This window comes from Heterocephalus glaber, unplaced genomic scaffold (genome assembly GCF_053883595.1).
Source record: "Heterocephalus glaber isolate CG9 unplaced genomic scaffold, H.glaber_assembly_v1.0 deba00001762, whole genome shotgun sequence".
NCBI lineage: Eukaryota > Metazoa > Chordata > Mammalia > Rodentia > Bathyergidae > Heterocephalus > Heterocephalus glaber.
In genome coordinates, this window is record NW_028258459.1 from 2,427,376 (window position 1) to 2,453,671 (window position 26,296).

Genomic DNA, 26,296 nt, shown 5'->3' on the forward strand with positions numbered 1-26,296 from the left:
CATACCAGTTACACTGTAATTTTGACACATACAGCTACAGAGGAATTATAAAAATGAAATAGATAAGATTCAATTTTAATAAATTGTAAGATATTTTGTCCAAAAGGAATTTCAAAAAGCATGTAGTCTATGGAAATGACATATGACATGTTTAAAATCACACAGCTAGTTCATGTTGTATTGCTAGTCCAGTGCTCTTTCTACACCTTGTAGCCTCCTGATTCCTATCTCCCAGCTTGCAATCTAGAGGAGGCACAACTAACTAAAATTCTAGTTAAAATAAGCATTTACAAGAAGACACAAATAGTATACATTTTGAATAAATGTATAGAGAAAAATATAAAGGGTAAACATTTAAACAGAGGACTTCATGAAATGCTGGGACTTCCTTAATAAATGACATAAAAGGGACAACAAAGGCAAGTGCTAAAGACACAAAATTTAGCCTGGGAAAAAATCCACAAAAGCTAGGAAGGATCAGCTGGATTAAAAGGCTATGTACAGGGCCAGGAATTTAGCTCAGTGGTTCTGCCACCTCCCTCGTAAGTGGAAGGACCCGAGTTCGATACCTGGTACCAAAAAAAAAAAAAAGTATAAAAGGCCATGTACAGGATTACCTAAATTGAGTAATGGTTTAAGAGAAGAATAAGCAAAAATATAGGACTTTATTGAGCACTGGAATATTAGCCCTTAAATTTATAATGATAAACTAAATTGTCGTAAGGTCCCGAGTTCAATCCCCGGTAACCCCCCCCCCCCAAAAAAAACCACTGGAAAAACTAAGTTGTGTTTTTAGAAGGAATGTAAGCTAAATAACGTATTTTCTCTATTACCTTTTCTAAGGACATACATCGTAATGCACAAGCTAGAATGAATCCTACCTAAAGATTTACTATGGACTTTTTTGTATTTTAGTGTAACATAATTAGAAGTTAAATTCTTCCTGTTCTCACCTTTAAGTAGTTAAGGTGATAGTCCAATAGAACAGTGGCATTAGCGATGCTGTCCTTTGTTCCCACAAAAACAAATGGTACCATACCCTGAAAAAGAAATTGGAATAGATGAGCCTATTAAATTTGTGGTTGGTTAATATGAGAAATGCAAATAATGACAAATGCCTAGCACAGGGTCTGGCAGACAGTAAGTACACAAACGTTTGTTAGAAATATAAATCAATACATGAAAACAAAAGTAGTTGGTATATTTTACACATCTACTGTGAATAAAGACAGATCAATACAGCAACTCCATAAATGCATTGGATTATGTTTGAACGACTACTAATAAATGTTGGCAAAATGACAAATACAGAATTCAAAATTATACAAGCTTTAACAGATGCATGAACAAAATGAATACTGTACAATGCTCTAATTCATTTACTGCAAGTTTTACCTAGATCAAATTCTTCAAAAAGAAATTCAAATTTAGATACCAGGGGTGAAAAAGTAAAAAAACTAAATTAATTGTGCTAGCCAAGTCACCAGAGTACAAACAACATATGAATAGGAACGAACTAGGATAAATACAAATACACTCAGTAATTATCTGTGAGACAAAAAAGGGTAGGCACATTCATGAGCGTAAAATTTACCAAGACCATATACATTTCAATAACATACTCTGAAAATTTTAAAAGGCTGAGTCATAAGGAAAGTTTGATGATCTCTCTATGGCTACCACCTTAACATAAGGATAGATTTTTTTTTTTTTGGTACCTGGGATTGAACTCGGGATCTAAAGCTTGCGAGGCAAGCAGCAGAACCACTGAGCTAAATCCTGGGCCCAAGAATAGATTTTTTTTAAAGGGTATAACCTAAACTTTCAACTCCTAGCTCATTGGTATAAATGAGGGAAAAAAACCTATTTCTTATCACAAGCCTAGCCACAAGTGTACAAAAGAGTAGAAAGTTATGGCATCCAAAATTGAGAATAGTTAAGTATTTTCCTACTGAAGAAATATACATGGCTCCTGATGTTCACAAGTGACGAACAAAAAGTCCTATGGTGGCTTTGATGTGGATATGTAATCACCGGTAGGCAAAGTTAAAAGATATGAGAAGCCAAGCAGCTGCACCTTGAGTAAAGTATCAGACTTTCATTTAGACCACTCAGTAGCTAATTGTAGCTACCACTGGGCTGCTTTTGCTCCTTGCTTTTGGCATATAGCACCTTAACGGTGTGTATAGGCTGGCACAAGTCTCTCTTCTTCCCTGGCCATGGACATGGGTATTGGCAGGGAATAAAACTGAGCAATGGTAAATAGTGTGTGCAGGCTGACCTTCATCCAGTAGGCAAGGCACTGCCTCCTGTTAGTCATGACCATTTGAAGAATCAATTACTACTGAATACCCATGTGCTTCCTACGTGTATTTTTGCATCAAATTATATAAAGCATGGAAACAATCAGGCCTATAAATCAGATCTGTTTTCTCAAGGGCATCATTGTTAGCTGTTGTGTTTCTTTCCCAAATAACTTGGTTACAAAGCTGTGAACATTATTATTTCCTAAAATACCATGAGATGGAATGCTGCACCCTTCCCCAATTATCACCAAAATAAGCTTTAAATCCTGTGTTACTGATTTAGTTAGACTGACTTTGGAGAAAATCAAGGCTGCCCAGCAGAGAGGAGTAATATCCAATCTACTTGCAGTTACAGTTCTCTGTTTAAAATTGCAGTTTTGTTTTTAATCTCTTCTGAGTCATAACATCTTTTCCATAAATAGTTTTCCCAGGTCCAAGTAGGGGACCCTGTCCTCAAGGAGCTTATAACTGATTGAGGAGATCAACAACTTAACAGTGCTATGCTCAGTGTGAGCATGCTGAATTATGAAGGGAAGGCTCTTGGCTCAATGAGGGACCTGTGGCAAGTAAGCAAGAAAAGCTTCACAAGGACTAGGTCAAAGTGAGATGGCAAATGGAGGTGAAAGAGACTTCGGGCAGAGTAATCCCACATGAAGGTTTCTAGTGCACACATCTAGAAGCAACAGAGAATACGGTAATGTTCAGAGAACTCCAAGTACTTCAGTACAGCTCAAGCTTTTCTAGAGTACAAGGGGAAGACTGGTGAGAGAAGACACTGGACAAGTAACCCAGAGAGGCCTTATCAACCTTACAAGCGGCCCGAAGGTGCTTGAGCTTTATCCCCAGGGCAACAGATCCACATACCCCCAAACACTCCTCCACCAGCCCCCAACCAGGATGACTTGTAGTCTTTCTTAACAAGGGGGTTAAACATTAAAATATCAACTTATAATGTATTTTTCAAGGAATGTTCTCCTACCTGCCAAGCCTTGAGTTCAGGTTTCTGGGATTCCCCTGCTACAATTGATGAAACCACTAACACCTAAAGCAGTATAAGGAATGCAAGTGATGTCATTAACTATAACAAATGATACACAGAAGCCTGAACGCAGGACTTTCACTGCAGGACTTCTAAACCCATTTCTAAACAGTTAGGTTAGTTAAGATACTGAAAACCAGTTTCTAGTAAATAATGCCTCTAACAGAAGGTACATTTTGAGCTACAACACCTGCAAAACTTAAGGCGATACAGCATGGAAAAAAGAAAGTCCACCCTCCAAAGAAAAATGCAACCCCGTTATGTCTACAGTGTAAGACTGGTCACTGTGAATAAACAGAAAAGGTATATATCATTTTGGTTTGTAATGTCTCATAAGCTGGCAATCAGATCTGAAAAAACACAACATGAGTAGCCTACAATTCTAATCAGAGAAAATACCCGAAGCACCAAACATGACACCTGAGTTGAAGAAAGTCCTTTTAGCATAATTCAAAGTGACAAACAATTCTTACCCTCTGGACTTTTGTACTGTTAGGTTGAGAAAAATTGGCGCTGTTTTCCTTTATATCTAAATGTTTTTTTTCTTCAGAGGTATTAGATCCAACCCTTGAACTGTTAGAAGGTAGGGAATTTGGTGGCATAATCTCCTTGATGAAAACACAAAAGACAAAAAAATCCAATTTTTTAAGGTTTTAACTGCATTACTGTATCAAAGATTATTTTATTATAGTCTTAGTTTATAAAATCATAGAATGTAAAACTTATCAATAAAAAAATTCAAAGGTTTTAACTTCAGCTAAAAGAACCTTTCATATAAAGAAGGCAAGATAGTATGAGAAAACTATGACACTTTGAGAAGACAGTATCTTAAACAAGAGTACACTGCACAAAAGGGAACGCCTCACTTCCTCCACTCCATACAAACACTTCAAAAGTTGCTAGCCAAAAGCATGTATCTAGCAAGATAAAAGTCAGTTATAAAATTTAAAAATGAGAGTGTTGGGAGAAATGATGTTTTACCCCGAAAAAAAATGTAAAACACAGAGAATCAACACACATAGCACATAATCCCCAAACTAAAACAGCAGAAGATTGAAAGCCAGTACACCTGTGTACCAATTTTGTCTTTGTCAGCAACATCTGAAAAGTGCTCTATGAACAAAGCATTTTCATAAATATTATTTCATTAAGATTCATTAACTCCTGGCGAAGTCCATTTTAATGATCAAAAAGCAAGACTTAAATGGGTTAAAGTGGCTAATCGGAAATCACAGCATTAGAGAACAGAGATCATTAGCTACAATGATACCATCAGGTATATCAGGCATGCATGAAAATTAGAATACCTGCTTTCATATTGTGTGTATAGTGTAAGGCCTCTAAATAAATGTCAAATAAAATACAAAATGTTACTTTTACTAGACAAACCAGAACACGCACTGTGACATACCTCTTCCTGAGGGACATTTTTCTCATTTTCGGCCTCAATCCTCACCCTCACAACTCCTGACTTGTCCACAATTTCCTGAATCAGTTTTCCATTTTTTCCTATTACCTTGCCTAAGAAACGAACAATTCATGTTTAGTTTTAAAAACACATACTTCAAACTCCATAAGCACATGCCACCGTAAACTGTCACATTCATATATATGTACTGCATTATAAGATTCGAAACAGACTCTTCAAGAAGGCAGAATTGGATTAGTTTTCTTTTTGATTAGCTCATCATTACTTACACTCCTTTGGTTAGGTAAGTACATACAATTACCACTTGGAACTGACTGGGTAACTCAATTTTTAAAGCAGTTCAAAGACAGCCTCTTATTGTGCATAAGAGGGGATACTTTAAACTTGCTGGTGTTGTGGTGCCTTAGCACTCTCTGCAAAGTTCTCACAAAAGGAATCGAGAAAGAGGATAATTTTCTCATTTGACAATTTCTATTCTTACTTGTATTTGAAATGTGCTGTTAATCTGCAGTAAATATTTTTTGAAGCCTCTACAGTACATCTGTAAAACCTATTCAAAAAGTGGCTTAAAGCAGGTATACTAAAAGGCATATGAATTCATCAGGCCAATGTGTTGAGAATTATTATCCTGGTGCATTTGTCACAAATTACAGCAGCATGTCAGTAGGTGGAGAGATTAGTCACAGAGTAAAAGATTAAGAAAGCACACTTCAGATAACTCAAAACCATAATGAAAAAGCTTAACCACTGAACAGTTTACCCTGAGCGTCACTCATTTGTTTACGTACTGACTATCCCGAGTACTGCTTAGGTAGGTGTCATTTCATCCAGTGGATTCTTGTGTTGAACAAATTTGGCAAAATTTTTGTTTTAATATTTCCTATTATCTTATAAAATTAATAAAAAAAGATATGCAATTTTTGATCATCCTGTATCTAAATATCTGGACTGATCAGTGGTTAGAACCAGTAAGCACTCTTGGATAACATGTTAAAACTCCAAAGACCTCAAGTAGTAGTAACAAACAGGCACCTGATTCTTTCCCTCAGTTAATAAAATTCAATCACATACCCACCTGGGACATGACTGCTTTCATAGCCACCATCACACATAGTGTAAAGCAAGACATTACAAATAAGAACTACTGATCTTAGAATCAGTGTGTGAGCTATATCTGATTTAGGGTTAGCCAAGGGACCTGAAGTACCCTCACAGTGGCCACATCCATCATGTGCTTGCCCCACAATCTCATCTGAGGCAGAGTTGGGGGAAAATGGAAGCCAAAATTCACTGAGCCAATCCTAGCTAGGAACCCAGTGAAAGACCTTATCACAGAAGGAATCTGTGGCTCTTGTAATCAGAAGCCAGCTTTGACACTCTTGCTTCTGTATGGCTGGCTCACCATCTCCAGTGGTCAGGGAACAGATACGATGCTACTTAATACTCCTGATTCAGGACATTCTGTCAATTACTTCTGCTCTTCTCATCTTCAGATGAAAAGGAGAGGGGTGGGAAGAGAGATGCTACCTGGAGTCTTCCTACGGTTTGCTTAATCAATAGTAGTTTTACTTTCATGAATTAATATGGATTTTAATAAAGGTTTAAATGAGTTGGCAAAAAGAAAAGTGAGATTTTGGCATGTTTCTATCAAGACAATGTCTTCACTAGCCAGGCATGGTGGTGGACACCTGTAATCCCAGCAGTCAGGAGGCTGAGGCAGGAGGATCACCTCCAGTTTGAGGCCAGCCTGGGCTACATAGTGAGACCCATCTGTAAAAAAAGAAAAACCAGGGCCAGAGATTTAGCTCAGTGGTGCCACCTCCTGCCTGCAAGCTCAAGGTCCAGAGTTCGATCCCCTGGTGTCAAAAAAGAACAAAAATCAAAAACCAAACAACCCTTTCAAAAGATAATGTCTAGACTATCCTAAATACTGTGCTATCTATAGCTAACTGGTTAAACATGTTTGTGGTCAAAGTACTGTAGGTAAGAAACAGCAAATTATAAGAGAAGGGAGATAAATCAGTGTACATGCTAAAGAGTTTTGTGAAAAACAGATCATAAATGTTATTATGAAACTCCAACAAAACTCATGTAATACTGATTATGTCATCTCCCTAAAGACCTGCCTTACCAAATTTTATATAAAAACTCTTTCTGAAAAATCCCCAACATTCCCAATGTTGCAGTAGACCTCTCAAAAATGGAATTCTCTCACTTTACTTAGAATCACAACAAAAATCAGTCTGATTTACTTCAGCAGGCTCCTTGGTAGGTCACTTCTATGTTCCTCTTATTTCCAGATAAGATCACAGGCAGAATTCAAATACTATTTAGTAACGATCCAGTTCTACATTCCTAAATCTCACTGGAGAATTTACTATAACTCGGCTCTACTGAAATCGGCTTGTTTTGGACAGGGTGAAGGAAAAAGAACACAGTCCTCTATTATGTCCAGAACTGTCCTAAGTACTTCATATACGTTTGTACACGCAACTCTGTGAGGTGGATACTATTACCACCTTTTCTGATCGGTGAAGAAGACGCAAGAAGGATAAATCAGTTGCCCAAGGTCACAGCTACCAAGGAATGAAGTAAGCCTGAAATGTAGACCCAACTCCCAAGCCAAGTACTTTCCCCTTGCTGTCTCTAAAATACCTTAACGAGACTTGAGACAGACACAAGTTTCCATGTATCTGATAATACAAAATACACTATTGGCTATATTTTCATAAGAATTACTAAATTTACAATAATACTTAATACAAAATGTGTGCACTTGCCTGACAAACTGGGAAAAAAATAAATACCGATTATTTATCCGATTGTCCTGAAAATAATTACTTCGCCCTGCGTTGTGTATACATTTTCTACACAACTGGTACCTGAGTTATCTCAATAATATTACATAGTCACGATGACTGTCTGTGGTATAAAACTGAGTTATTAATTCTGTATTATTTCACTAGTATTTGTACTTTATCTTCAAGCTGATTTTCTGTGGGAGAAAAATATCATTAGTGATATTTAATGACACTGAAAGAGGTTATCAATTTTTATAATCAGTCACAACCTCAAGTTTGCAAAGATGTCCCTATCTTATTTATAAGCCAAATTAAAATAGTTTTCTTGATAAAATTACACAATTTTGACGATGTTCCACCAAACATAGCTGTAGAATTTGGGAGGGTTGAAGAGTTTCTAGATATTTGTAAACGCTCACGATGATGGTGATAGCCATGAAACAATAATAAAAATAAGGACATACCACTGACTACAGAAAGCCCCAGAGACATGTAGAGCTATATCTACTTTGAAACTTACTAGATTTAAGTAACCTACAGCCCTATCTTTAACCCTGAGATAATTAAACTGAATGCTATCATTTTATAGCACCATTAGGGAGAGATCAAATACCAATCAACTCCAAATTATAAAGGTCCCAAACATTCATGTGGAAAAAAATTTTACTCAATTTTAAAGATATAAAAAATATACAGTGAGGAGGATGGGTAAAGTTTATCCTGCCAAGCATTAGGTTAGAACTAGCAATGCATTGTCTTTTGCATACCTTCTAAAAATATAATATTGGAGCATCACACTTAAATATTTTCTGGACACTATAACAACAGGCTACATTTCAAAGATTATGCCTCAATTAACTGATACTCTTGAGGGGAAATGGGAATTCTACTGGTATAAAACACAGTTTACCTGAATTTTGTTTTAGTAATGTATGTCAATGGTTATTTCAGACTCACCTACTAAGTTCCTTGGAACTTGTATGACATCCTCAGCAAACTCAAGGAAACTTCTTGCCTTTTTAACTGCATCCTGATCCTATTAAAAAAGAGGAAAAAGTTAAGAATAAAGACTTAACAAGCTGGAATAATGACTTTGGGGGGTGCTGTTTAGAAAAATATTTACCTCTCCGTAGATATGAAATGTGCAGGTATCTTCATCTAGATCAATAGCAGTCACCCCAGGTACTTTTCTAGCTTGCTGAATATTAGCACCATGAGTACCAATAGCTAGACCCATCAGATCTTCTCGTACAATAAACTGTTCATGAAACCTGGAGGCAAGCTGCCGTGAACTCTGAAGAGAAATGCACAACTGATGAATATGCTTTATCAACTATTAAGACAACTGTATTTAGGTCAGCCATGTAAATTATCTTGACCCTGTATATCAGGGGCCTATAAATTAGTTTCAGTTGAAAACTAATTTTAGAAAAGATCTCCCAGAGCATAAATATTTTTGGGGTTACTGAAGGCCTATGCCATTTGATATATTTTTGTTAACGGTAAGAGCTTGTTGACAAATTTCCAAGGTAACTTTTGAAAACCTATTTGCAAGGCTGCCTTAGTTAACCAATGACATAAACAATGTAGTAAGAAGCAGATCAAATGTTCCCAAATAAAAACCAGCTCAATGGGTCTGACAGACTCAATGTTACTTAAATTTTTAAAAAAAGGAAAAAGGAAAAGAAAAATACGAACTTTACAGAAAACCTTGTTTACTTCATTTTTATTAAACTTTTCTGGAAACAGTGCCATTTTTATAACTTATCACTAGGTACTATGATCTAAACATTCCTTGTTGAAAAGATGACATTAAAACAACACACGCCCCCACACACCTATGGGAAGGAATCGTAAAAGTGATGGCACAGTAAGTAAAATGAATACTTAGAAAATGTCAAAGATTCAAAACATATCTTACATAGGAGTTGAAAACCTAAACTGAGCTTAGAGTCTGTAAGACCCGGTGACCTGGATCCACAAGTAGGATGAGTTTCAAATAATCAGTGATGACAAAACTAAGTTCCACTGATACCCCAAACTTGTGGATAATTACTATCTTATCTTTAAGTAGTATGCCAAATTTAATGTTTAGTTCTAGCATGCCATTAATGAAAACCAAACATATTAGTGGCTCATGTTGAAAAATGGGTATTTCTCATAGGAATATGTGAATCTCTTCAATATTAGTAGTGAAGAAAGAGGCATGCACACTAGTTTCTCATTATTCAACCCAACTGATAATTTAAACGAATATACCTAGTACTGTATATTCAATTCTACAGGCGCTATATCCCTTTTCTAGATTAAAATAATAATAACATACACAAAAAATCCCTAGATTTTTCCAAGAAGTCATGCTTTTTGAGTCCTGGTTCATTAACTGGATTTATTCTTTTCATCTATAATACAGTGATAAATGGAAAGATAAAGATACAGTAACTTAGCATTTAAGAAGAATTAGATGTTTAAGAAGAGGTATATGAGTATATTTCCACTAATACTCACAATGAAAGTAAGGAGGCTGCTGTAGCCTAAAAGTTATGAAAGAATCACTAAAGAAACCACAAAATTGTGAAAACAGGTACAAGAAAGAATATGAGCAAAAAAGAATCAAACAGACCACCGTGGCCATAAGCCAAACAAAGTAAATCTGTCCTCTCCTGCTAAGAGTTCAGAAATCATGTCAAGTTGGAAGGTGGCAAATTTCACAGGGTTCTACAGAATACAGCCTTGACTACCTCCTCTTTTAGAATGAAGTTTGGAACTCCTTTTTCTTTACTCTTTCAACTGATGTTTTCCCCCTAATGAAATGAATGATGATGAGGAACTAGGGAATTTGACAATAATCGACTTGATACATTAAACTAAAATTCATTTAGTTTCTATGGTAATGGATGGAAGTACTAGATAGTTATCAATGAAAATCAATGTATGATGATGGAAATTACTGGAAGATTAATAAAAGTAGATAAAATGCACCTTAAGAGACGAAATAGTAAGTTAGGGAAATACCCTCTGGCAGGAATCTGAAGACAGTAGTTTTAAAGAGTGACAACCAATTAGAATGAAGAAGTTCTATATCCTTTTAAACAGAGATAAACATACATAATGAAAGGAATATGATTAGATATTTAATCACTCTCTAGTACTTTTATGATAACATGTTATATGGAAGAAGCATTCCCTCATTTTATAGCAGCTTTGACAAACTTGTAGTAAGAGTGACTTGACCAAAAATTCCTTAAAGTACATGAATTGCTAATAACTCCTGAAACCTCAGGCATGAAAACTTTAGTATGATTATGCTTTATACAATTTAATTTTCCAAACTATAAGGAATGAATAAATAAATAAATTACAAGCTGCCCGTATTCAAGCTTCAGAACTCTACAGTGATCATTTCTAGACAGCACCGCAAGACATGCTAGGAAAAGTAACATACCTCCAGCTGTTTACTGGCTTCTTCATTTCTCAGTATCAGAGACAGCTTAGTGCGCAGACTCCGAAAGTGCATGTCAATCAACATATGTGCTCGCTTTGAGGTGACTTCATTGATGGACTAAATGATTTATTAAGTAACAGCATTATTATCACACCAAACACTCCAAATGAAATAAACCAAAAATAGCTCAAAACACTCACCAAAATGACAAGCTGGTAAGTTTCTGGGTCATAAGTTACAGAAAAGGCACCAACTGCCTTTTTAAAGTCCTTATGTGCCGATTCTTTGGCACACCTAGAGATTAAAAATGCAGATAAATGTACACACAGAAGGATCACGGATTCACATTACATTTCATTTTTGCTGAATACTACATCCATGTACAAGTTTAGTTCCTTTGCTATCCATCTTTGAAATACTCAAATCAAGCATTTGAGATCATAAAGAAAGAAGAAAAGACCAGTTATGGTCTTAAAAGGTTAGGGTTAGGTGGGCTTAGATTACCAAAGGAGACATATTTAGGGGAACCACTCTCCTCTGCAAGCTTCTCAATTTCAGCTGCATGTGGTTAAGTCAGTAGTTTTTTCTTATTCCATGTTTGTAGTACAGAATGACTACCTCCCTCGTGGGGAGCTGGTACATGCACCTAACAGCGCTGTTCTTTTTTCATCCCCTCCTCCCATCACCTGGTCCCCTTCCTACTCGTGAAAGATCATCTCCCTATTTCCTATTACTGTTTAGTTTCCCCTTTATTTATATTTTGGATTTTCATAAGAGAAACCGTGTGATATTTAAGCTTCTGTGTCTCATTTATTTCACTTAACATTATGGGCTCAAGGTGTATCCATTTTCCTACGAAGGACTCAAGTTCATCTTTCTTTATGATAGAGTAGTGCTCCACTGTGTATAAATACCACATTTTCTTCATTCACTGATCTATGGATGGATATACAGGCCTCTCCCAGGGCTTAGCTATTATGAATTGTGTTGCTATAAACATAGGTACACATGGAGCAGTATAATGTGATGTCTTTTTGAGTCAATGTGTGAAAACTTATGAGGACAGCTATAGCATATGTGATTTTGTTGTTTCCTTTTTAAAGAAAAACAGCTGACCAATTTAAAGAGAAAAGATGTATACGAATGAAAAGGCACAAGAATTTTCATACACACATGATCTCTAGAATCAAAAGGATTTCCACGTACCCTGAACTGCCATTAAATGTTTGTGGTGCACTATGTCTAAATCAGACTCACTTTAGCCCCCTGTTGTAATCTTTAAAAAGGAACACCCTATTTAAGTCTCTAATTAGTATCCCAGATCAAGGATTTTAAGAAAGAGATGACCTTCTCAAGTATCTTTGGCTCTTCTCTGTCCCTACTTATCTGACAATATTTTAGCTAACAAGGAAAAAACCTGGAGAAATGTGTGGTCTAAAATTGTGACTTGTAATTTATGCAGAATTATCACATTTTGTCAGTTTCAAAATCTCATGAAAAAAGACTGTTTCATAAAACAAATATAAATTATGAATACTGGCCATGTATCTACCTAAGTAAGTTTAAACAAGTACAAGGCTGGCTTGATTATCTAACTAGGAAAAGCTAAGTAAGTTTTTTTCCCTACTTCTTTTATGAATCAAACTATTTTGCCAAAGTTCACTGAATTGATATAGTATTTTGGTTCTTTGTTGGCTTGTTTTTTGAGACAGGGTCTCACTATGTAGTTCAGACTGGCCTTGAACTCACTGTGTAGCCCAGGCTGGCCTGGAACTCATGCCAGTCCTCCTGCCTCAGCCTCCCTAGTGCTGGGATTATAGGTGTGTACCACCACCACACTCTGCTAACTGTACTATTTTGAAACTTACATTCTTTTAAATTAACTTTATTTATTTTGGGGTTGTTTTTTTTTTTTTGGTACCAAGGATCAAACTCAGGTCCTTGCACTTGCAGGGCAGGCGGCGACACCACTGAGCTAAACCCCTAGCTCTTAAATTAACTTTATATCACCTGTATATTCTCAGCATTTCTCATTTACAACTTACATCTGTCGTAAGTCTTCTGGCACCTCCAGTTTGATCTTATGGAAAGTATCTTTCGTAGCAGGTTTGTTGGGATTAACCGATCGTAGACGCTCAATTGTGACAATTTCATTATATGTAGCATCACATGCTGCATATTCTATCACGTAAAACTGAGAAAAATAAAAGTCATTCTTAAGTCATAGATTCTCTACTATTCAATTTAAAAAAATACATTCTCTAGACAAAAACAAACCTTAATCAACTGAAACACATGGAACATACTCAAAGTATAGCAAAAATATTTAATAAAAATGATTCAGGTATTATTAATTCAAAATAGAAATCCAAACTGAAATGTGGTACCTAGGCTAGAAAACGGTAATAGTATAAGAAGAAAATTTAAGCATTTTCCTACCTCACCCTTTATCATCCTCACTTTAGCTAACCACCAACAGCAAGGCTCTTTTTCATTTGCTCTGGAATAAACCTACATGAAAATTACAACACAGAATATTTTATGATTATTGTAATTTAGAAACCTTTAATCATCAAACATCGAGGAAATTTCATCTGGCAAATCACACGGGCTATGCCTTTGACCAAATACATAATCAGAAACTATCTGCGATTTCCTGGGAGCTCCATGTTAAAAGCCGTTTTCCTATTTTCAGTAATAATCAGTACCTGAATATGGATGCTTAAGAAAAGCTAACTATTCATAAACATGAGTAGACTTTCAGTCCTTAGCTACTAAATGTACCTAAAATGTACAATCTTGTCTTTCAGACCCTGCTTCACTGCCTGGTTGCTACATGTTAAGGCCAATGACCACTCTGCCCACTAGTGATACCACCTGGCCTTCATGTCTTCTGGAGACTAACTGGACAACTCCTCTGCACTAAAAAGGAAAATCCACGCTGGCAATCTTCTGGATATCACCTTCCTGCTCTCTCACACACTGTGGATCAGGTCTTCTAAAACGGTATCTCTGGTGACCACCTCAAAGTTCACTTATGATGTGCAGCATGGAACCTTTTGTGAAGACACTAGCAAATCAAGGTTAACAGGAAAAAAACAATACAGTGTGTACGGAGAAAGAAAGTGAGCCAAGGCTCCAACTCGGCTCCCCTTTATACCCAATTTAATGGTTACACAATACCCTAACTAAACACAACTTAACCTACTTTTCCCTCTTGTCTCCACTGTTGTCTTAACGGCTGAACAGCTAGAGAAATACCTCAGCCAACCATTCCATAATATAATGAAGTCATCTTAGCAATGTCATCGAATTGGCCCCCCCCGTCATGTGACCAAGCTGAAAAACAAAGTCCCCTTTGCTCCTCCATCAAATGCTATTATGATGCCCCTGATATACAGTCCAAAAGACCTGGCCCTCACCTTCAGAGAGCTTATCATCTCCTGGGGAAGTAGACAACTAAAGGCCTGGAAGACAGCATTTCTGTCTACAATTAGGATGGCTTGCAAAACCAAGCCCCACTGCTTACACTTAGTAGGTATTCAGTACACATTTGGTAAATAAATAATACTTTAGGTCTACTTCAACTTTTACACTGTAGGGAGAAGGACACAGGCTGCGCATTCAGAGACCTTCCATGGCTACTCTAAAACAATACTCCTGCCCCATATTACCTTCCATCTTGCTTGTTTTTCCTTCGTGACTTTCACATGCCATGAGATTAGCTATCCCCACTAGAATGTGACCTTACCAAGGGCAGGAGACTGTCCTATTTTGCTGTACATTTGGTACCTAGAGCTGAAGAATTCAAGGACCCTGTACCATATTGACTTACCTCTAAAATGTCTACTTAGTGCTTTCTTCATACTACAGATATAAATGAAGTTGCAACTACTATCAAGGCATTATATGCATTGTGGAGAGAAAAAAAGCAACAGTCCAAAATGGAGTGTGCCAAAGGGTAGAAAGGAGAGAGGGATGCTGCACAAACTGTAATACAAAGCAGACTGTAAGTGTCTTGAATACAAAACCAATTTATAATAAAGAAACACAAACATAATGACTCTGATCATATACTAAATCTCCAAAGAATCTTTTGGTCAAAAAACTCAAGAGGCATATGAGCAGATGTTTCACAGTACAACCTGTGAAAAAGGTTTTACCTATATGTATAACGGAGAAGTGGTAGGTTTAAAGATTTTTTCTTATCTGTATCTATATATCAGAAAGATTCACTGCTACTAAAAGAAATTCTAGGTTACTGCTCTATTAAGTAGCATGAGTCTCTTCCTTTCGTAAAATTAATTTTCCTAATCCATCTTGTTTAAAAAGAGGACACAGTTATAAATGAGCAGTATATTATTCAAAGAAATTGAGGGTAAAGGGGGAAAGAAGTACTACTGGGCAGAGGAACGTGGGGCAGTGATTTTCAAAGATAATTCCTTTGAGTGCTGCTCAGATAGTCAAATTTAAGCATCATGCACGATTTCAAACCACTACACAGTGTTAAAGGCAAAGTGTAAAAAAATACCCAGGCAAATGAAATACTTCCACTTCTTTAATGCTTAACTTTAGGAGAGGGGCAACTCACCTCAACTTCATCACTTTCATTTATATCTTTACTGTAACCTACAGGTGGTGGGAATCTCACATCATGGAATGGAATCTGCCTCTCTGGCTGCCAGCTGCAAATAAGCAAATGTCGAATTATTGAACACGGCTTTGGCATTTAAGTGAAACAGTGGCCACACCGCCATCAGCTTTTGGTTAAGTGGGACCCTTTCTGTCTCGTTTAAAGTAGCAAATGCTTTAAAATGGCCAGTTTTGCTAAGTGCAATATAAAGGCGCTACAACAAAGTCTGCATGCAGCACAGTAGCCTTGTACTTTCATTTGGAATCAACGACTGATTTTCAAAAATGTGTTTCTTCCTTGTAATTTCAACTTCTAAAAGTTTTAAACATAAGCCCACAACAGAAATTTCTGCAGATGCTTAAATGTTAGTATCAGTGTTAGTAATATCACCAACGTACTTCTACTTGCAAAGGAATTTTACCACATTCCAACAACCACAGAAACTGCTCTCTAATTCCCAAGCAAAATGGGGCAGTCGGCATATGAGCAACTTACAACTCACTTTTCCCCCTTTAAATTTTAGATCCCACGAGGCGGGTCAATTCTTGCCACGGGTAGCGGGCTGCTGATCAGTATGAGGTACCAGCATGCACTGGGTTGGTAGGGTCCCCTAAACCACGGAGACCAGATGGAGACAGCCTACAGGGGTTCAATTAAGTTGTCTATGTTTTGAAATTTAAAATGAGATGGAACAACTTTGAAAGACACCAAATTGTTTTTCTATGCCCACAAAGATATAAAATATTAAGAACAAAACTTTGCAAAAATGTGAGGGTTCAACTGCTATAGCAGTCAGTTTTGGGTTCTTTTGGGGGCATTTCATCAGCAAATACCGGTTGGATGTACATCTGTTATGTGAAAGGACTTTCTTCCAACTGAGGAAAGGACTAATTTGCCTTTTGTAGTTCTTTTTTTAAAAATGTTGAGGCTGGGGATTTAGCTCAGTGGTTCCGCTGACTGCCTCGCAAGCGCAAGGTCCCGAGTTCGATCCCCAGGACCGCCCCCCCCGCCAAAAAAAATGTTGAGGGCAAGTAATTAAGTCAGAGTTTGTGGAAATCTGATTAGGACTGACTGATCCCTTCTGATTTACTGTACATTTGATAACTATAAAATTCTAAAAGGAGTTCTTCAGAAAAAGCTTTTTTATATTTATTGAAAACTGGTGACTTAACATGTTACAAATGCACTGGTAAATCTGATTTATAAGGCTTACGACAATGCAAAATATAATTTTCTTGGTTTCAAAAAAGGAAAACTGATTTCAATTCCTAAATGTATAGACATAAAAATTCATTACTCAAAAATGTGAAATATGGAAGGAAGCACCTAAAACAATCTGGTATTATAGTAAGAATTTCTTCATGACCCAAAAGAAAGAAAGAATACTATCACCCGAAGTTCTATCAAACACTGTTCTTTTTTTTGTTCTTTTCTGACAGAAAACAAAAAGGGAAACACAAAAAAAGAGCAGAGACTACTTTTGGAAGGACTTATCAAATCCTAGTGATGTGCTCAAAGTCAGTGTCCTATCCCAAACATACTCCATGAACACAAGGAAAAACAGCTTATCTACTTCAAATTTCCAGGATGACAGACACAGGAAGAGAAACTTTTATGCAGATACAGTACAGCAGATAAATAATTAGGAAGTCAACAAATGAGCTATTTTTAAGTTTAAGGCAGTAAGTTGTTGGCAGAAATTTGACTGAAAACCATAAAGAACTGATCTGATAAATCAATGTATACATCAGACACATTCTTACATGCACAGAGGAAATGAGTATTTGACTAGTACTTGAGACTACAGACTACAGGAGAAACTAACAGTGGTAAATAAAGATAACTCTCCTATTATGAGAAACAGTATTTATGTAGGGAAGTAAGCAGATAATAGTGTCATTACAAGAAAAAAAGGCTCTTCAAATAATCAAAGATTCCTTCAATAGAGGTGCCATACTGTTGTTGCCTATTTATAATCATGGATACTTAAACAGTAAAAAGCCAAATTCTATTATCTTTTGGCTTTATATACTCAGAGAAAAATCTTCAATTATTCAAACTTGTATTTTAAACTGATATTATCAATCTAGATAGAATCGGGAATAGGGCTGTATATTTTCAATCCTTTTATGTCTGTCCCTCTATATTTGTCTTAGGCTTCTAGGGATGCTGCTTTTTCCTGCTGCTAGCTGAAAGGACTTGATTGGAATTTAATTACAAAATTTTGTAGACACTGAAATCCAGGACTGCGCTTAATTTTCTAGAAGCTGTTCTTATTGTGCAGAATGTCTGTGTCACATACTCCATTTTAGCAGATTTGCGATACACTCCATATACCGCATAATTAACCCACTGAAACATGCAACACAATGCTTTGCAGTATGTTCACAGATAGGCACTATCATTAGTAGTCAATTTTACAACATTCTCATCACCTTTGAAAAGAAATCCTGTATTCTTTGACTATGACCTGCATCTCTCAACAAGTATGTACTATGCAACCACTAATCTACTTTCTTCCTCTATAGTTTTGCAGCCTGCTTTTGATGTACTATTAATTCTCTCAGTACAAAAAAGGTCAGAATGTTGTAACTGCCTACCATTCATCAGAGTTCAGCAGAAATCATATAAGATCATGACTATACATACCTACATTCTGGCTGAAGAGTTGAGTTTATATATACTTTAGTATTAGGAATGGCTATTATGAAAATGGGCCTTAATAGTACTCAAAAAACTTACTTTACAAAACTTGTCTCTCCCCCCAAAATGTTAACATCTATAACCGATGCTTTCACACAGCTAACATATCGTGATCTGTATTTTTATTTTGATATACCAAAAGAAAGCAGAGAAGATCAGCTATTATTACTGATTATAAATATATGAAAAAAAAATTTAATGAGTAAACAATTGTTTCTGATATACTAGACAACTAAAACGCCAATTTGAGACTTAAGATTACAAATATATGTAATTCTGTTACCAATACCCATGAATCCTTCATTTTCATATTTTATGAAAATTAGGAATACTGTGTTCTTATCTAACCTCTCAGTTACACACACAGAAGCAATCCGGGCTCTTCACGGTCAAGGGGACTAAAGTAAAGATCAAGATTAATAGGGGGCAATGAGATCATTAGCAGGGTATAGTTATTCCAATTGACTTAATGCTGAGTTTTTCTGATACTTCTTGGGTCACTAACATGAAAAATATTCAAACTAGACTTGAATTAAAAAGAAAAGAGCAGCAAAAAGGAATTAGCATAAAATTATAAGGAACCTGAACATTAAAATGATGTATTATGACACTTACTTGTTTTCAAATGCAACTGTTATTGAATCTTCATGAACATCCTTTACAAATGCCTATAAGAAAATAATGACAATTAACTCTTACATCTAAAGACCACTTTTAATTTCTGAGACACCAAACATGTTTAATAATAAAATGGAGCTTTGCGTGAAAGTCTGTTTTTAAGGCCCGCTCACTTATTAATAACACTTACACCATTACCCACTGTGTACTGGGCTCTAGCAATGCAGGTAGTTAAAACAGCAAACAAGGAAAAGCTGGTCCACATCTCATAAGGGAAACAAATACAGTATACACAAGCTGAAGGTAACCTTTAGGCTAGCTCTCTACTGGCATTAAGAAACTTGCTTCAAAGCCCTATGTCAGCTAGTACAGGTCTGTTTTAAAATGCTGTTCCCTCTTTCCCACTGTCTCTCCTCTCTTCACCTAGCTACTTCCTACTGGTCTCTGAACTCAATGGATAGTTATTAAGTGAATCATCAGAGGTTCCTATCTCCCTCAGCCCTGGGGAAACTTCTGTGGGTGTGGGGGTGGTAGTGGTAAAGGTGATAAGGGAAGACACACCAAAAGCATCATTTTTTGGGTTTTGTTTTGTCCGAGACAGGGTCTTGCAATGTAGTTCATGCAGGCCTTGAACTCACTATGTAGCCCAGGCTGGCCTTGAACTTGTGAACTCCTGATCACAATGATCTTCCTGCCTCAGCCTCCATCACACTGCCACCACGCCCAGCAGCAACTTTCTAGGGAACCTTAAGGATAAGGAAAAATTAGCCAAGAGGCATTCCACCAGGCCTAGGGGGCAGCAAGAGCAAAGGCTTAAGACAGTGAAAAGCAGCCTAGGGTGTGAGAGAAATAAATTTTGTCAACAATGAAGCCAAGAAAATTCAACAAAGGAAAGAACAGTGTTTTAAGCAAATGATGCTGGAACTACTGGCTAGCCATATGGAAATCATCTCATATCATACACAAAGAATCAACTAAGATGCATCGGGCTAGAATCATAAAACTCTTAGGAGAAAACAGTAAAACCTGATGACTTTGGATATATTGGAACAAAAATCTGTTTAAGATCATTCTTTGACTTCTCTATACTCAGTAAGTGGTACAATTTCTCGTGTATAGTGGGTGCCTACTAAGTATTTTAAACAAGCATGATTTAATGCAAATGTGTCAATAAACAAAGATGCCTTCAAAAGCCTGATGTGAAAGTATTCTTTAAAAAACTGAAACTTCCCAAAATACCAAAGTAAAGCATATGAGTAAAGCATTAACTAACTGCTCCTAGAAAAAACTATGGAAGCTGAGGCAGGGTTCCGGAAATACTGATTCGGAAACAACTGAAACACAAGACACCAAACTTCGACAGTAATGCTTGAATGAATAAAAATAAAGCAATGCTAAAAATAAATTTCTTTGTAAGAAAAATTTAGGTGGACTGCAATGGCATTTAAATGTTCTGATAGACCCAAAGTGGCTAAAGTTTTATGTCGTGTATGAATATATCCTTATTAATTACTGGCTTACAGGGAATGAAAACCACATTTTCTTCCTATCATTCTGATCTTTGTTTTTACTCAGCTGTATTTAAATTAGCAACCAATATTTTCTACAACCTATCTTGGGAACTGGAGTTTAGTATCAGCCTTGTTGCTTTGGAATATTCCAGGTTTCCTAAGTGTGCATGCCCCCAAGTACTCAGAGATGTTGTTTGGATTCTGAGTTAAAGTTGCCGAACAAGTCACTCAGACTCCTAGTTTTATAAAGTATGTCACAAAAGTTACGAAGGGAAGGATACTCCCTCTCATCCTCATTTCTCCCTTGTCTTTACATGATAGCTAACGTCAAACTAACAACCTACTTTTGGGGAATAATATGAGACTACGGGCTACAGAGCAAGACTCCTATTACGCGCCTGACCTCTCAGGCAGCAGGAAGGACCACTGCTTCTGTTTTCATTCCTGATAAGTGTTAACAGTGTTTGCATGTCTTAGCAGTAATTAACGTTTGTTCTTTACTGTACATTACATGCTGATAACATTAAGTCTTTTAATCAGCCAGCAGAACCTTGTTAAAACTGGGTAAAGAACTGTTCTCAGTAAATCAAGTGTCTTTCAAATACTGTCATCCTTGTCTAAAATCCCTACCATAGAAGCTACAGGTCATGTGTAACTATTTACAGTAAAATTATAATCAGTCTCTCATTCATTCTTGAAACATTTTGAGTACTCAAAAGGCACATTTGGCTCAGGGGCGATTGCAGTGGACAGTAATGATTTAAAACATTTACAGATGTTGGAGATTTTTCAGTCCTATGATAAAAAAAACACTGTAAAAGTCAGCCTCAGTCTTATAATCACATGGCTGTATTTTCATTTTTCCCCATTTGCCTAACAGTTAATGCCAGTTTAATCATATTTATTCACCACATTTGCCTATTTCCTAAAAATCAAACATTCCCTCAAAGGAGGAAGTGTCGTGACTATTTAAAAACAAAAAAGGCTTTTGCAGATGCTGAATGCAGTTCAGGATGTAGAGTGTCAGAAATGGCTTGAATAATCATCATAGCCCAACAGGGCTGCTGCCTTTGAGTTAATGAGGCTTACCTGTATATAGATATCTGCATGATTATTTCAAAATCAGTCATTTTTAGTCACTGTTTGCATATTAAGTAAATACAGAAGTCATGTAATACTTCCTGGATGCTGATTCAAGGGGGAGAATAAAAGAAACTCATCAGTTGCCTCTGGTCTGCACATACAGGGTGGACGGACAAATATCCTGTGAGAGCGAAGGCCTTTTCACTAAACCATTGCTCCAAAGTTTCCATATCTTCCCACGTGTCACACTTTCTCCAACAAGCTTCCTTTGCCCCAGCCCCTCTCTTACCTCTCTAGATCCTTATTCTCCTTTGCCACCACACTATCATCCACCTACTAAGTTGGAAAACCAGTTTTTGCTGTGTTTCCCTTCTTACCAAGTAAAGTTGGTGTTTTCGGAAAAAGACTGAGGAGAAAGACTCCTATGAGGTTTCCAAAGGCAGACTGAATGAATACACAAAGGGAGCTTCATTGTACTGGATGAGAGCAAGGCCTGTTACTGGGGTGAGTAAACTTAGAGGTTGAGTTTTGCTGTGAATCAAACTTAGGTTCGAAATCTTGGCCCTAAGACATAATAGCTGTTTAACTCTCCAAGAAGCGACCTCTGCACCTCTGACTCCTCATTTACAAGAAGGAAGTGGACCAGCCTCCTAACTTGTACATAATGAATTTACACAAATAACTGACACTAAATAAATGATATGCTGGAGAAAAGCATATTTCACGTAACATGCAGAACCACAAATGCTTTTACATTTGGGAAAGTTACATCCCAGCAAAGCACACTTTTTTAAAAAAGGCTTTAACGGGGCCACAAAACCAAGAGTTCTTAAGGTTATAACTAAAGACTGAAGTTCTCCACAGAATGCCAGTCATCTCAATAATGCTAATGTGTTCTTGAGACAATGTAAGATTTACCACTCATAATTGTGACATAATCCATGACTGCTGATATAGGAATGCAAGTAAATGTTTCAGTTTTTTAAAAAAGCCATTAAAAATCGGGATAGAAAAATAAAACGATATTTCCACAAAGATACTAAATACTAAAAATTATCTGGATTCTGGGAAGAAAAAGAAGAGATGCAAATCTTCGGAGGTTCAAAAAGGTGATAAAATATAGTTAAAAACAGATAAAGGTTCTCTGTTGGGGAGGGCAGTGAATAAACTGGAAACTTAAGTCCCTATGGGATCCCCAATTTGCTGGCAACTGGGCCAAAGAGGCAATCACAAAATCATACTTACAGAAGTACATAATGACGAGAGCTATCCAATTGCCAGGATTGATGAAATCAAGACAGAAAGTCCATTCCTATTTGGGTAAACTCTTACTCCTCCACTACACCTCACTCCCCTTAACTTAATAAACTATCTTACAAGTAGGAACAACTAGTCACAAAAGAGATTATTGTGTATGGAAGTTTAAAGTTTAGCCCTAGACATCACTGAACACAACTACTACATTATCAATAGGTTTCTATCAGTAAAAATCTGATAGTGACAGAACATGCAGGACTATAATTATTAGAAGAAAAAACCCAGCACTGTAAGATATCCCTCCTAGAGACAGAATAGGGACTTAAGAAATGTGGTAAGATTCAAAAGCAATGCTTCATATATAGTTATTGTGTGGGCACGAACAATGTAAAAGAATGCAAAACAGGGAAAAATAAAACAAATCTCATCAACAGTCCTTCTGACCATAGCACATGTCCAGAATAATGAACTTTATATGGGCAGTTACCACAAATTTTGAGAAAAGTAGAATTATTTTGGTTCACCTTGCCTGAAAGACAACAGAGAAACAGTACTAAATGAATAATTAATTTTCCTTGTTATGCATATATTTGAACTTTCAAATATTTCAATTTTTAGGAGCTCCTAGGGTAAGTAACAGAAACAAACACCCTAGCAGGATCAAAATTTTCTAACTTCATCTTTCCATTAAGGCATTTATGTGAAGCATTATGTAATATGTCCAGGTGCAAGAGTTAATAAAGAGGAAACTGATACATAAACTGGGTATTTTATGTCATCTTCGTATCAACAGTAAAATAAGGTAATATAACTGTGCAATAGTAGTTATAGGACGCTAAGGCAGTGTTATAGCAAGACACACAATCAAAGATGACAATGAAATAGAAAACCAAGCAGGAAATCAAATTCAATTAATTTCTTCAAGCTAAATTTCATCATTTCATGAAGTCACATGCCAGATTCCAAATCCCAGATCTGACTCTGAAGAGCTCTGACACTTACTAGTAAATTATATCTAACTTCTCTGTTCAGGTACATCTTTACCTAACAAAATGGGAATAATAGCAGTACTTCAGAATTGTGGTTGAGGATTAAATAAACTAACAGAGAGATAGCACCTAGAACAGTGACTGTTGCTCTGAAAGCACTCAATCCCTGTCAACTATGGAATCATGACCCTAGACATCTCAGGAAGCACATTCCCATAGTGGGCAGGAATCTTAATGATTTGGGTATTACCGAACACTTGGGTCTGGAATTGGAAAACGGCACAGTTCAAAAAGGGAAAAATGACAAATCTACAAAGATGCTCAACATTAAAGAGTATGTAGATTCTGGAGGAAAAAATGTGGTTGACTTAAATCATTCACTTCTTCAAAGTGCAGAATAACACCTGCATGCAAAGCTAGTGGGAGAGACCTGAGAGAAAACACAAATGCAAGTTTACATTTTAGGGAAGTTTATGAACATAAATTTATACATCTTATCCAACTTTATTTGTAATAAACATTGATTTCTAGCCGGCAATGTAGCTGTGATGTACATGTTAGGCCACTAACATCTTCATTAATACATTTCCTCCTGATTGTACATTTTATAATCTAATTGCCTATTGGTAATACAAAATACACAGCAAATAGTCTGTCTTCAGACACCGAACTTTAAAAAACAGATATATTAAAGTACAATCTTACAATAAAACTGCAAGTTACCATGAGTACATCACATCACAATAATGAATTAGATATCAGCCATTCTATTTTGAGAAAAGAAAAAGACTTATCTCATGTCAAGATAAAATTTAGCCATCTTTACTAATTTTCATACTGATATACAAAACCCAGGAGTCTTAGGAGACATAGTAGTGCCTTTATATTGGAAGGACATGCATTCTACATCTATAATGGGGTTAATTCATTACGGTTCTCAACTAAATTTGGAGCAGATGCCCCCAGAATAAAGACCTCATTTTGACATTATTAACTTGGTAAAGATCCTATAAAGTATAATTCAAAGTGCCCTCATATCTTAATAAACATACCCACTAAGCATAAAAGTAATGGCTCTGGTCATTACTAAATCCAACTTTAACATTTTTAAGAATTAAGGCCAAAGGGGAAAGAAAAAAGAGAGCTGTTTCAATTTTAAGGTTTAGGATACATGGTTTTGTTCATTCTGAATCTTGAGTTTTACTTATTTTTTTAAAGACTCAGAACACTGCTAGGATATATCTTATTTAGTCTATACTGCAACCTTGTATTTGGACAATAAGCTCAAGAGATGGACAACTGTCCTTTGGAATATGGTGTTCTGCTAAGGAAATCAAAGTCTTACTTTAATTATAATGAAGTTATTTGAGTTTTTGTTTATTTCCTGTATTCCAGGCTGGCCTCCAACTCACAGTGATCCTCCTGCCTCAGCCTCCTGAGAGCTGAGTTTACAGGCCTGTGCCACCACGCCCTGGTTGTTTGACCAGTTTTTGAAAGCTTTTCTATTTGATGAACAAGGTGCCCATTTTCCCCACGAATATGACACTTCCCCATAATAGTTCATTTTTTATTGGTTTTGAAAATTCATCTTTATTTCCCATCTTTCCCATCCATCCCACTAGACAGGCAACTCAGTTTACTTGTGCTTTACTTTTACAACTCACAGCAATATTCTAAGCCATAAAAATTCAAACCCTTTTCATTATAGAAATTATTCTTCCATCAATACAGATCACTTGAGGTTTTCTCAAAAATCAACCTTAATTAAACATAACAGAAATTTTCGCACATACATTCATTCAAGTATTACATTTCCCTTCACAGAACCAAAAGACAGCCTATTCCTTTTGATTCATCTTCAAATTAAGAAATTTGCTTTTAAAAAAATCCAAAACGTGTCTGTGTGTATCTGTGTGTGGGGGGGTGGGGGGTGCGTAATAGAAAAAGAGAGGTCATTTCTTATTTTCCTGTCAGTTTACAAGCAGTAAATCCTTGAAGACCAGGATGTGCTCCTTGCCCTCTATGGCAAGCCAACTTCACTAAAAGACAGTAAGAGTGGTGTTCAGCCTAACCAGGTATCAGAAATCAATTAGAATACTGAACTACCAACCCCTGCTCAACTATATCATATTTACGACCACAAGTCTAGTGACCAAAATTACCAATCTAGAGCCCATCTGGTCCTACACAAATTTACACAGATTACAAGTAAAACTTTGAATGCAGAGTCAACTGAAGCAATTTTACATTGGTAAGACTAAGAACATAAATGCTAGGTTATTTTCTGTCTCCTTTTCACAACAAAAGGTTTTATCGTTTCGCTGAATGTATCAAAGTTTATATATTTTACTCATTTATGAAATATATTGATCTCCAAATATCTCCATAAAACTGGGGAACACAAAATATAAAATCACTTGTTTTCCTATAGCTAAAGGTGTCCCGTTTGAAATATTCAAGTTATTCTACTATCGATTTAAAA

The 26,296-nt window shown here is 36.4% G+C and overlaps 1 protein-coding gene across 13 annotated transcripts in view; it reads right to left on the reverse strand.

Annotated features, from left to right (window-relative positions):
- The window catches only part of Fmr1 (fragile X messenger ribonucleoprotein 1), a 36,188-nt gene that overhangs the window by 8,415 nt on the left and 1,477 nt on the right, over window positions 1-26,296 (reverse strand). For 8 of the 13 annotated variants that reach the window (XM_004871044.4, XM_004871041.4, XM_004871039.4 and 5 more), the window contains exons 2-13: window positions 18,972-19,024; window positions 15,612-15,705; window positions 13,460-13,531; window positions 13,066-13,214; window positions 11,221-11,314; window positions 11,021-11,137; window positions 8,699-8,869; window positions 8,533-8,611; window positions 4,757-4,866; window positions 3,819-3,953; window positions 3,286-3,348; window positions 954-1,040 (exon numbers count right to left, since the gene is read on the reverse strand). In XM_004871044.4, the coding sequence (XP_004871101.1) occupies window positions 954-1,040; window positions 3,286-3,348; window positions 3,819-3,953; window positions 4,757-4,866; window positions 8,533-8,611; window positions 8,699-8,869; window positions 11,021-11,137; window positions 11,221-11,314; window positions 13,066-13,214; window positions 13,460-13,474 (1,020 nt within the window). In that variant the 5' untranslated portion in view covers window positions 13,475-13,531; window positions 15,612-15,705; window positions 18,972-19,024. The remainder of the gene's footprint in view (window positions 1-953; window positions 1,041-3,285; window positions 3,349-3,818; window positions 3,954-4,756; window positions 4,867-8,532; window positions 8,612-8,698; window positions 8,870-11,020; window positions 11,138-11,220; window positions 11,315-13,065; window positions 13,215-13,459; window positions 13,532-15,611; window positions 15,706-18,971; window positions 19,025-26,296) is intronic. The other 5 variants (XM_087202081.1, XM_004871042.4, XM_087202080.1 and 2 more) reach the window with 1 other exon arrangement.